General features: G+C 45.1%; 1 protein-coding gene across 3 annotated transcripts in view; it reads left to right on the forward strand.

The window, feature by feature from the left end:
* Nucleotides 1-419, forward strand: part of ARHGEF7 (Rho guanine nucleotide exchange factor 7) — a 125,573-nt gene extending 125,154 nt beyond the window's left edge. For all 3 annotated transcript variants that reach the window (XM_086482091.1, XM_086482092.1, XM_086482096.1), the window contains one exon: nucleotides 297-419. In XM_086482091.1, the coding sequence (XP_086338217.1) occupies nucleotides 297-419 (123 nt within the window). The remainder of the gene's footprint in view (nucleotides 1-296) is intronic.
* The last annotated feature ends 13,034 nt before the right edge of the window (nucleotides 420-13,453 follow it).

Below are 13,453 nucleotides of genomic sequence, written 5' to 3' on the forward strand. Positions count from 1 at the left end.
TCAAGGTTATTTGCCATCTGTGACTAGCACTTGCATTGTAAAGGACCCCTAAGTATAAATGGGAAATAGCTCAGTTTCCGTTTGGTGGTTTTTGTTGCATTGTGTGAAGTAACTGTGTGTAACGTGTGAAATGTTAATAGAAGGCTTTGCTTTTGAACAGCTAATAGCAGTCTTACTGAGGAGAGCTTTCAGAATTTGTAACTAACAATCTATGTGTGGTCAGAAAAATCTGTTAAAAAAAAACAGAACAAAGCCAAACCAAACCCCAGTATAATATTTCTGTCTCTATTAAACAGGATAACAAAAAGATGAAGAAATCATTAGAAGAAGAACAAAGAGCTCGCAAGGACTTGGAGAAGCTTGTTAGAAAAGTTCTAAAGAACATGAATGATCCATCTTGGGATGAAACCAACTTATAACTAATGTTTTTGTTTGTTCCCCCCCCCCCCTTTTCCTTTCTATTGAAAGACCAGTTGTAAAACTGAGCTGGGAAGCCTTCTGACATTAGTCAGTGTTGCATCAAGAGCACTACAAAACAGGATTTAACTGGATCTAGTGATTTCTTGCTCTGAACATACAGAACAGTCAAGCCATTTACTGAAGCAATCTGTACTTTAAGTGTGGAGACCGTGGATCCTGAACTCTACTAAACTTAATTTGTTTGCATCTAAATTACCTCATTTTGCAGAAAGTGCAGCACCTGACTAAAAGTCCGTGTTTTTCAGTGGCTTTTTAATTAAATATATATTTTTCTTGTAAATATCTGTAATTTTGAATGCGTATGTGATTGATGTATCAGGGCTGATATGTTATTTTTTTTCTCTTATTATTATAATGGTCACAAGTGTTAGAAATGACGGCAGTACTGTCTTAACTAAGAAGGGTCAGAGTTCTTTGTGGATAATTACGGATTTGGTCCAAATTACCCACTCACCACACATGCAAATCTAAAAAACTGTTTTTTCCTATTGACCACTGTATTTAAATCCTTCACTGTTATTTATGTCTGTGCATACATTTTTAAACAGTTTACAATTCTTTAAGAACAGTATTAAAATGCAGAAAGTTGTTTGTTGGTAGTAGAAACAATTTTTAACAAAACTAATGCCCACGACTTACGTTCATGTACACTTGTTTGGCAGACTAATCTGTTGTGCTTTGGCCACCAAAAGACTGATGTACTTGCCTGCTTTTTATGACTGTGATTTTTAGGTGTTTATGTACTACATTTTCTATTGTTGTGCTTAAACATACAGCTGGCTGATAATTTAATAGATCATACAGTTTGTTAAAGTAAAAAAAAAAAAAAATCAATCTAATCCAGAATTTTGTGAATAAATTGTTGCTATTTATATTTTATGGTCACAACAATTAAATTTTAGCTAACCTTTGTGCGTAAGACACATGGGCTAGGCCAAACTTCATGCAGAGCTTTGTTTTTATACCACTAGGTCAGACTCTCTGTTTGGAATTCCCAGACTGTGGAAGCAGTCATTCCTTTCCCACCCTGTTTTCTCAGCATGACGCTGGGTTCTGTCCTACTAGGATTTAAATGGAAACAAATCTGGAAATAGGATTTTTTTTTTTTCAGATCATACTGTAACACATAATTTGCACTGCTGACAGATTTGAAAATACTTAGATGAACATTTATTCCCTAGTCTGATAGGTGCAATTACTGCAGTCTTTTCTTGTATTTAAAAGAGGAGATGCTGCATCACTGCAAACGGTGAGCTTCGGTTGGAGCACTTAAAATACTAATCCCATTAAAGCTCATTAAGTGTTTCATTGATTTCAGCAACCTTTGGATTAAACTCCAGGTGGTGCAATTTTCTGAGGGGTTTTTCTTGAGTTGACAGTCAGAAGTACAGGTATAGCGCGGAGCCGAGTCGCACCTTTTGTCATCCTGATTTTCTGGTGCCCTTTACTGCTCCGACTTGAGCAAATGTTGATATGAACCTTAATGAGTCGGAGCCAGGATGATTACGGGTGATAAGAGTTGTCATGCACGTTTTGAATCAAATGAAAAATCTGCTTTTAAAGCTGTCCACTTTTCTCAGCCAAGAACATCTTTTTTACATAGGAAAGAATGTCAATGATTATATGCTTGAGGAACAATTCTGTGGGAATGGATACTTCGGGATCTGAATAGACAATTAGTTGTCTGATTTAAAAAGCTGAATATATTTGTAGATATTTTAATTTGTGTTCCTACAATTTCAAAATGCCTGTCTTTAATTCTAGAGGAGGAGACCAGATAAGAAAACTAAAACTGTCTGCAGTATCAGAGTTGCATATATTCAGAGAATTTATGGTAATTCTTGATACCAAAATTTTTCCTGTTGTTTGCAGTTGCACAAAAATGTGGACTGACGTTTATATTTATCTTCATATGTAGAAAATCCTCTTGCTAAAAGCTGAGTGATACTAAACCCTACAAATTCATAGCATCTTGGCTAAATTTGGATTTGGGAATGCCAATATCATTAGAGTTTTGCTCACATTTTTACTTTCTGACATTCAGGCTATTTTCAGAGTGAATTTTCGGTTGAGCGTATGTGAAAGGACACTCCAGAGGAAGAAGTGTAAAAGGAAAACATTGATCTTAGAAGTATTTTGCAAACTTTTAACTCAGGAACAACTTCCATCATAACAATTTGTTTTACTTTATATTGTAAAGAGTGCCGTTGTTATGTGAATCTGCTGACTCTTAGTACCTGTGATGATTATCATTTCTGACAGTACCCCTACACTGACATCTAATGAACATGCCTTAAACACTGGGATTAAGCAGTTGTTAAATACGACCAGGACTTAGGGGCTGATTTTATTCAAGGTGGATTGGGATGACTAATTTTTACATTTAAAAAAAAAAAAAAAAAGAAAAAAAAAAAAGGAAAACAACCCCACCTAATATTGTAGGTAGGTTTTGCCTCTAGTGCAGTGAGTGTGCTTCAGGCTTTTGGGAACCAAGGAGTATCTGAACTTTTTTCTTTGACAATTTGTGATACTGTATATAGATTGTAAATTTCACCACAGACCTTCTGAATTGTTGGAAACTTTATATACGCATGGATAAATGGGGCACTGTTTATTTAACCTATTAAAGGGTTATTTCTTTGCTCTCATCATTTAGGGATGAGGAGATGAAGCCATTTCTTATCCTATAGATGTGAAGCACTTTCAGTTCTGAACTGTCCAAAATGTAGCATAACATTTCTCTGTACTTACTGATATACGCTTGTTTGTCTCACCGTGTCATGACTTCTTAAAGACTGAACGACTGACTGCCTTTGTATAAACCTTCTTAATGCCAATCATTTAGGGAATTTAGAGTGTCTGTTTACGGTATCTGTGGAGAACTCAAGTTTAGTTTAGGCGTCACAATAGTATTCTGGTATCGACTACTACGTGTTTATGCTACATTGTTGTAATTAAACCATGATTTTCCCCCTACCGTATGAAGTGTTACATTTCATCTAATACGTGGACTGTGAGATTAGGAAGTAAAATTGCTTTGATTTTTTTTTTTTGCCTTTCGTATGAATAATCTTTGCTATTTCATAGTTGATACACTATCTTAAAAGAGCTTTTTCATGGTCTTTTATAATAGCAAATTGATGCCTGGAAAACAAAACAAAGCAAGGGTTGTTTAGAGGGGTGAGAAGGAGGATCTTAACTGACACTGAGGAATTTTCACTTGCTTTGGCAACCTGACCTGCTAGGGTCAGGTAAGAGATGGAAGAGATCAAAGACAGAGGATGATAAAGGAAGGGAAGAAAGCAAGAAACACTAGGAACTTCAAGTTGCTGCATAAAGACAGTAAAATACTTGTCTACATGCATGATTTATCTGAATAGACCTGAAATTTGTGATAAGTGTGTATCATAGGGATATTATTTGGTTGGTGTTACCTGAAATAGGGGAGAGGGGTGACTTTTAGGGTAGGAACATCATTGGAATTGCTTTATGCAGGATGGTGGGCGGGTAAAGGAAAGTGTAGGGAGTAATCTGTTTCAAAAGATGGTTTCAGTCTTTGGACAAGACATTTGAAGGTGTTGATAATGGAACTTAGATGTGTGAAGTAATGCATCTATTCCAGCTTGGTTTAGCAAGGTGGTGTACTTATTAAAAAGAACAGAGGAGTTTAAGTGTAGCATTTTACAACTTTTGTCAGAAGAAATTTTGTATTTTCCAACTTTCCCCTTGGTTAATCACTGTAAAGACAGGTATTTCCCACAATATGAAATCATCATTTACTTGTCACCTTAAGTGTTTTGGGGATTTTCTTCTTGGGTGTTTTTTATTGTGGCGGGTTGACCGTGACTGGCTGCCAGACCCCCACTCAGCTGCTCTCTTACTCCCCTTCCTCAGCAGGAGATGGGGGAGGGAATAAGATGGGAAAGCTTGTGGGTTGAGATAAGTTGCTAATTTCTTGCCATTTAAAAACAGTTGGATGGTGAGGAACAAAGAGAAAAATGAAGCCACCTTTCCCCTACCCTGCTTCTCCTTCCCAGGCTGAGCTTCACTCCTTCATTCCTGATGCCCGTATCTTCCCCTCTACCCCCAGGGGTGTAGGGAATGGGGATTGCAGTCCATCCATAACAGTTCCTCTTTCCTGCTCCTCCTTTGTGCTTTTCCCTGCTCCAGTGTGGATCCTCTCCATGGCCTGCAGTCCTTCTAGGACAAACCTGCTACACTACCCGCTCGGACCCTGCCCCAGTGGGGGCCTCTCTGTGGACTGCAGCTTCCTTCAGGGCACCCACTTCCCAGCGTTGGGTCCTTCATGGCATGCAGTGTGGATACCTGCTCTGGCATGGACCTCCATGGGCTGCAGGGGGACAACCTGCTTCACCAGGGTCTTCATGGGCTGCAGGGGAACCTGCTCCAGCACCTAGAGCACTTTGTTCCCCTCCTCCTCTGGCCTGGGTGTTCACAGGGCTGGTTTTTCCTCACTCACTGCTGCGCTCTTAAATGTGCTTTCCTTGAGGCACCACCATTTTGGCTGAGAGCTCAGCTGTGTCCTCAACTGTTGCAGGTTGTCCAAGGGGTATCCACATCCTGTTGGAGCTGCTACACCTAGCAGGCTCAGAAATGTAGGTGCAGAACCTGCTGTTACCCACTTGGCAGTGGACACCTTTGCTTGCAAAGCAAAGGTGCAAGAGTTTGGGAAGGAGAAGCATGTGACAGCTGTTGATTATGGGAGAGAGAGGCCTGAAATAGGGGAGGTGTGGGTGAGATATGTGTGTATCTATATGTATGCCAAGGGTCCTACAGTGCTGATACTGAAGGGTTCCAGAAATGCGGAGTTTGCACTTTGGAGGAATGCTGAGATGAAATTGAGATGAATTTGCTCTGCGAGGCATGCTTCGTAATCTGGGAAAGGGATGTAGGCTTGCCGTGTTTCACCTTGTGTGCTCTGCTCTCAAGCTTTCTCTTTAATTCATGTGACTCAAATATCATCTTGGAAGGGGAGCTGAGTCTGGATTTGGAACTAAATTAATCTCCAGAGCTTTTCATTAATTTGAGTGGCTGCCCTTAAGCCACCATTTTGGCCCAAATCTAATTCTTGCGTTGTTAGAAGGAAATGAGAGCTACAGTTCAGTGAGTTACTGTGAACAGTTACAACTGTGTCGCTATTTGCATAGTGTAGATCTTAGCAGTCAAAAATTTGCTGAGATGCTCCCATTACTTCCTGAACAGTCTCACTGATTTTGTTCTCTTCGCCTGTTGAACATGCACAGGCTTTCCTTTATGCGTGGCAGAGCTTATGTCTGTGCTTTTACCCCAAAAACCAGTCTTGAGCAGCCTGTGAATCTGTCCCATCCGCCATTTGCCTGTCTGTGCACTGTGTACAGCTGCAGGCGTATCTGCTGGCTTTCCAGTTAATGTGGCAGCGCTAACAAGCCTGCGCAGGTAAGGCCCTGTGCACGTCTCCCCCTATCCTTCTGACTCTGCTCTGTGGAAGCAATGAGTCTGGTCACGAGAATGGTTTTAGGCTGGAACCTAAAAGGCAGTTGAGACTGAGAGTGAGCAAGCTTTTACCTACTGCTACGCACCAGTCCCAGGAATGTGGTGTGCTGTGTGTGACACCCAGGATATCATAGAGTTGTAGAACATCTCAAGTTGGAAGAGACCCGTAAGGATCATCGAGTCCAACTCCCTGCTCCTCACAGGACGACCTAAAACTAAACCGTATGACTAGGAGTGTCATCCAGACACTCCTTGAACTCCAACAGGCTTGGTGCTGTGACCAGTGCCCCGGGGACCCTATTCCAGTGACTGACCACCCTCTCTGTGAAGAACCTTTTCCTCGTATCCAATCTGATGTTACATGTAGGCCTGGTGAGATTCCCCAAGCAATTGATTTTTTTTTTTTTTTTTTTTTTTCTCAGCCAGTGTATTGCTCAGGTTTTGTTAGACATCTCTTGCCAGTCAAGCAGCCTGTGATAGCTCAGTGTTTGCTGTAGATGTAGATAAGCCATACAGAAATAGCAATGTTTTTACAGTTTTTTTCCAGCAGGGGACTGTGTTAGCTTCTGCTTTGTGAGAAACTACTCACGATTTCCCTGGATTTGTTAGTATTTGTACTCTTGTATGCTTTTATAACTGACTGGAGTTAGCTTGTATGTTTTGGAGCTGCTTTTCAAGCTCCAGGAAATACAGACATTAACCTTTTGTCCTGTGGAACAAAAGCAGACAGTCACAGTTGAAAATGTTCATGCAGCATTTGACCTAGCCATGTGTATGGGATTTGTATAGGGTTTTTAGCACTTCCCCATGGCATGCGTGACTTACCATAGCATCTGTACATTCAACATCACAAGGGCTCTTTCAGCACAACGCAATGTAGAGGTGACACAAGATCAGGTTTATTGTGAGGCAAAACTAAGCAAGGAATTTGGCTGTGATCACGAGCTCCTCTAATCTCAGGCCTTACTCTAAGACAAGCAGAATTTCAGAGGAACTGAGAAACCCACTGCTGCAGGACTGGTCTTACCAGTTACTACAAGAAGTCTCTGTTCTGAGATTGAGCTGAGAAAAACACTGGGATGATACAATGCTGCTCCATCCACTGCACACTCTTGTAACTATCTACTTTACCAAGTGAGATTTCTGCTGGGAATTTAAGATATAGGACTTTTACCTGTGCTGGGAAGGGGAGAGAGCAATGTGCTCTCAGTGATCTGGTGGCAGAGAGGGAGTATGGTGACTACCTTAGACTTGAAGCTAAGCCTTTGAAAATACAAGTTCAGGAAAGTGACTCTGCCCTGCCCACCAGATCTTCAGAAGGATTTCTGCCTCGGCATTCAGACCTGGTTCCATGTATCTGCTGGCTGTCTCACTGACCACCTTTTGGCTCACTTTGCTGTCGTAATGCAAGAAAAAAGTACATCCTTTAGGCTTCCCAGACCACCAAGACATTTCAAATTATGAACAGAGAGCGGCACCATAAGATGCTTTCTGTCTATCAGAGTTCTGTCAAAAGATCTTTCTTCTCTCCACAGAGTCACACTACGGTCCCTTTGTATCCTTTAGGTTAAAAAGGAAATAAATTGGTTTAGTCCAATACAACCCCTGGGCCTTGCTGAGATGTTGTAGTTTGTGACAGTGCAGTTAGGATATCATAGAATTATTTAGGTTGGGAAGGACCCTTAAGATCATCTATCCAACCATTAATCTAACAGTGCCAAATCCACCACTAAACCACGTCCCTCAGTGCCATGTCTACGTGTCTCTCAACCATCTCCAGGGATGGTGACTCCACCAGCTCCCTGGGCAGCCTGTTCCAATATTGACAACCCTTTTGGTGAAGAAAATTTTCCTAATGTCCAATCTAAACCTCCTCTGGCACAACTCAAGGCCATTTCCTCTTTTCCTATCACTTGTTACTTGGGAGAAGAGACTGACCCCCACCTCACTACACCCTCCTCTCAGGTAGTTGTAGAGAGCAATAAGGTCTCCCCTCAGTCTCCTCTAGGCTAAACAACCCCAGTTCCCTCAGCCGCTCCTCACAAGACCTGTTCTCCAGACCCCTCACCAGCTTTGTTGCCCTTCTCTGGACACGCTCCAGCACCTCAATGTCTTTCTTGCAGTAGTGGGCCAAAACTGCACACAGGATTTGAGGTGCAGCCTCACCAGTGCCGAGTACAGGGGCACCATCACCTCCCTACTCCTGCTGGCCACACTGTGTCTGATACAGGCCAGGATGCTGTTCGTCGTCTTGGCCACCTGGGCACACTGCCGGCTCATGTTCAGCCAGCTGTTGACCAGCACTTCCAGGTCATTTTCCACTGGGCAGCTTTTTCAGCCTTCCTGGACTCCTTTGCCCTTCAGGACTGCCTCTCAAGGGTCTCTGTCAACCAGGACCCTAAACAGGCCAAAGTCTGCCCTCCGGAAGTCCAAGGCAGCAGTTCTGCTGACCCCCTTCTTCTCCAAGAATTGAAATCCATTGTTTCATGACCGCTATGCCCAAGATGGCTTCCAACCCTCATATCACTCACAAGTCCTTCTTTGTTCACAAACAACAGGTCCAGCACCTTCTCTAGTTGGCTCACTCACCAGCTGTGCCAGAACGTTACCTTCCACACACACCAGGAACTTCCTGGACTGTTTACTCTCCGCTGTATTATATTTCCAGCAGACACCTGGTCAGTTGAAGTCCCGCATAAGAACAAGGGCTAGCGATCGTGAGACTTCTCCCAGCTGCTTATAGAATATTTCATCTACCTCTTCATCCTCAACAGAATCCCACCATGATATCTGCCTTGTTGGCCTCACCCCTGAGTCTTACAAGTAAACACATTTTAATGCACCCCAGGGTGCCGTTTGCCCTCAGGGATGCTCTCCAGTCACTTCTATCCCTGTTCACAGTTCTGCTCTGCATTACTGTGTTCCCAGGTGCAGAATCCAGCACTTGTGAGATGAGACACTGGCACAGGCTGCCCACAGAGGTGTTAGAAGCCCCATCCCTGAAAACATTCAAGGCCAGGTTGGAGGGAGCTCTGAGCAACCTCATCTGGCCAGAGGTGTCTCTCCTCACTGCAGGGGGGTGGACTAGATGGCTTCTAAAGGTCCCTTGCAACCCAAGCTGTTCTATGGTTCTATGAAACGTCCATCTGATTTCATGTCAGTCTGGGCAGTCCCAGTTCTGTCTCCGGGTGCAAGGCAGGTATCTAATTATCCAGCATGGGTTGGAGTAGCAGAAGTGTGAGTGCGTGTGCTACATGCACAGGTAAGGAAGCATGAGAAACAACTTCTTCTCAAAGGCTCCTCGCTGCTGGTGCCATGGAGGGAGTCAGGAGCCTGATCCTGGGGCTCAGTCAGGCGTGGAGCTCCCTGTACCAGCCAGGGATGCCCCTGTGTCACATCCCCCCCCACCCCCACCCCCCCCCCGCTCTTTCTGGGGAGGTTTAGGTGTTCTGGGAGCTCTCTCCTGCAGGGGGTTTGTGCCTTGCACGTTGCAGGGGCTGGAGAGCCACGGGCAATGGCCGTGGCCGGGCGGGCGGGGTGTCCCTGTGGGGCTCTGGTGCCACTGACAGCACAGGGGATGAGTCACAAAGGGGTGTCACCAAGAGCGCCAGCCGGCAGCCCCGCTGCTGCAGTAGAGCTCGAGCCAGCGGTGAGTGGGGCAGGCGGGGGGAAGGCTGGGCTGGACGAGAGCCGGGGTAGAAACACAAGCCCCCTGGGGGGCTTCTAGGGCTGGGGCGAGGGCGCAGCTGCTGTGGGGAGCACCTTGGGCAGGGGTGCCCTCGGGGCTGGGCGCAGAGGTGCCCGGAGGCTGTGGGGATGTGCCCCATCCCGGCAGCACTCACCGACCTTCCCCTTGCTGCCTCTAAGCTCCCTCTCACCCAGCCCCGCTGAGCCCCTTCTCTCCCTCCTCCACCTCCAGGCCATGGCTGTGGGAATCACTCGCGTCCTGGCGATGCTGAGCATCTTGCAGTACGTGCTGAGGGTCGGGGACAAGACCGACACGGCCACGCAAGCCCTCCTGAAGCAGCACGAGGAGGAGCAGAGGCGGGAGATGGACTGGCTGCTGCAGCAGATGGAGCAGATAGAGCAGAGGAGCCAGGAGCCACGCAGCCCCCCTCAGCAATGCCTGCTCCTTGACGCCCATCAACACCAGTGGTTTTGGGCCTCTGCTGAAACCCTGGTCGTGCTCCTTGGGCTCCGCTGGCTGCGCAGGCAGAGGAGGGCAGACATCAACAGCGGCAGCCAGCAGGGACACTCTGGCAGCACGGAGGAGGAGAGGGAGGAGGATGACTGGGAGGTCAAACCAGACCCTCGTGACACTCTGGGTTGTGACAAGTCTCTGGATAAGATGAGGACATCTGCCAAGCCCTTCTCAAGAAGAGCTTTCTGACAGGACTGCATCCAGCCATGGTAGTGGGCAGTGCCTATGAAGACCTGAGCACCCACCAAGACAACATCATTGACTGCCTGCTGCTGTTGCCCCTGAGGCCACACATCAGGCCCTTTTTCCAGCAGACCTGGGCAATGTGGGGAAGACACCGGCGAGACACACATTCACCTGCATGGAGCTGGTGTGCACATGCAAGATGGAGCAGCTTTGATTCCTCCGATACCTTGAGGATGAGCTGAAGAGAAGTCGAGGCTCTTGCTCAACCTTGGCAGCCCCGATATGGGCAACCCTCCTGCTGGCTGCAGTTCTTGCTGAAGGCAGCCTGGGTGATATTTCTTCAGGTGCTGCCCTCCTGCTCCTGCAAGCCCCGGCTGAGGAAGACCTCCACGAGTACCCACAGATGCGTAGAACAGTAGGATAATCTTGGTAGACATAGATAAGGTACCTAGGAGTTGTTTCCTGTGTAGTTGAGACTCTTCAATAGAAATGGATTTGTATGGAGTAAGGACTGCGGTCCAGCTGGCTGCAAGGCATTCAGCAAAACCAGGGTCCAGCGGAAGATGCGGCTGCAAGGAGGCTTGCAGCAGAGACCTCTGTTACCACCGTGAGCGTGACCGCAAAAATGTCAATAAATTAGCTTGTTTGAACAAATGCTGTGTCCATGTGTGTCTGCACAAGGCTTTGTCAGGGAATGTGGGCCTCGCTGAGATGCTTCCACGCTCACCTGCTGACAAATCAGGCGAGTGTTTTGCGGAGAAGCAGGTTTGGGAAGCTCTGTTTTCACTCACCTGTAACTCAGATTCCCCACCTGCCCTCACTTCTCCATTAGGGGGAAAGCTGGGTGGGAGAGGCCGGCACTGACAAGTCCCACCATCATATGTGCCTTATTGGCCTTTCCCCCGCTTCTTACCCATGAATATTTGACTTTTTCATCACCGTCGTCAGGCTCTAGGCAGTCCAAACCCTCCCTAACATCCAGGGCTACCCCACCATCGCCTCTTCCTTACCTATCTCTTCTACCTTTGCCTTGGCCTTCTTGCAGCTTTTGGAAGTGCTTCAACAGGTGAAGAGAACAAAGCTGTGATTTGCCTTAATGAGGTAGAATCTTTTTTTTTTTCTTCATTTAAGGAGAATCATTTTCAGAGCTTTTTGGGTCTAATGAGCATTGGTTTATAGGAAATTCAGGAACTCAGTCCCTTTATCAAATGTTGTTGAAGTCCACTGGGAGGTTCAAAAATTGTTTAGATTGGAAGGGAATATGGGAAGCACAGGAGCTGGCCAAGTGAATTTGTGGTTTTCATAGAATCATAGAATACCATGTTGGAAGGGACCTCAAGGATCATCTAGTCCAATCTTTCTTGGCAAAAGCACAGTCTAGATAAGATGGCCAAGCACCCTGTCCAGCTGAATCTTAAAGGTGTCCAATGTTGGGGAATCCACCCCTTCCCTGCGGAGATTATTCCAATGGGATTAATTTCGTAGGTACCTCAGGAAAGTGAAGTAAAAATGGTGTGGGCAGACTTGTAGTGAAACATGGAATTGCTTGTCGCTCTTGAAACAACTGAAAATGACATGACAGAGCTGGACTGCATCAGACACTGCTGTTTCATGGGGCGCTCAGGACGTGGATGCCTGTGTGACAGTGGCTTCTGCCCGGCACAGCTAAAGCCTGTCAGCTACTGGAAGCTGTGCCATGGGTAGCTGTAAGGTCATGTGGATATTTGCAGTTTTACTAAAAACCCCTTTATAAAGCCAGTAACACCTTGCTTGTTTAGTTGCCAAGCTTTGTTTTTAGAACAGCTACCCAAAAATTTTGGAATGGTGTGGCTGGACTTTTGTCCCCCTAATCAGCGTGAAGTAGTGCCATGGGCATTTGAAGAAAAAAAAATATATATAAAAAAGTTGAGGAATACTGATTAATGGAAACCCACTGATTTACAGATATCCTCTGCAACTTGAGCAAAGGTGATTAGAGAAAAGCTGAACTTACTGAAACCCAGCTCTGTGAACTTGTCAAGACATGGAACCTTGTATCTCTTTGGCCCTTTGTGCCTCCTGCTCATGGCTCAGGGTCTGTTGCTGTTCTTAAACCCTTTCTCCCTTTGATCATTAGCTCCTAACTGCACAGAGCTCATGGGCTTTGTACTGGCAGGCAGCCTTGATCAGATCTGATCTTCTTGAACCCAGCTCTTTTTCACCTGTTCATGAAAGCCCCTGGTCTGAACCAATCACTCCCACCAGCTGCTTGGATGCTGTCCTGGAGCCATAACTGTAGAGGGTTGCTAGGAGACTGTTTGGATGGGCCACTAAAGTTGTTTACAGAAAAATATTTAAAATTAATTCGTCTAAATGGGTATAAACCCAACACGACTGTCCACATTAAGCTGAGATGGAAATTAAAAGTGGTATGAAATGAAAAAAACCCCTCCTGGGTGATAGATCTCTTCCTCAGGCCCTGTTTTGTGAGAGCTTGGTCTCTGGAACTGCTACCTTGCAAAAAGGGAATACTTGAGGGACACAAGTTGGTAGGTTGAACCTATCAATTTGCTGTAGGTGAGACTGTTGGACAGGTAAGTATTTGTCTCCCCTCTGCCAAAACTGGGGTAGTGAGGCTGAGGGGAATGTATTAAAGGGTACCTGGAATGCAATGACTGGTGACCTCGTGAACTTTATTTCCTGCCAGGCTTTGGCAGGTAACTCAAAGCAAGTTATTTCAGAACATTCGCCTTTGAAATAGTGATAGATGGGGCAAGATTTTATTTCATAAATTGCGGTATAGAAAGCAAATGGCTTTGGATGAAAATATTTATTTTGGATTTACATACTTTGAGTATGAAGAGTAAATGATGTAAATCCATTATATGAGGCCACAGGGGAAGGCACAACATGTCTTCAGGGCTAGAAAAAAGCACTTTTGATGAGAGATAATTCTGAAATGTAAACAGTCAATATTGTAGTGCTTGACTGCAAAATTGCACATATTGTAGATAAGTCATACTGCTACTTTAAACTGTGGTAAAGCAGTAAAAAAGATTTAGAAGTGTAATGGTACAGTTCAGTCCTGTACTTACGAGAAAAATCTAAAGCAAG

The sequence above is a fragment of the Leptosomus discolor genome, chromosome 1 (genome assembly GCF_034619465.1).
Source record: "Leptosomus discolor isolate bLepDis1 chromosome 1, bLepDis1.hap2, whole genome shotgun sequence".
Lineage (NCBI taxonomy): Eukaryota > Metazoa > Chordata > Aves > Leptosomiformes > Leptosomidae > Leptosomus > Leptosomus discolor.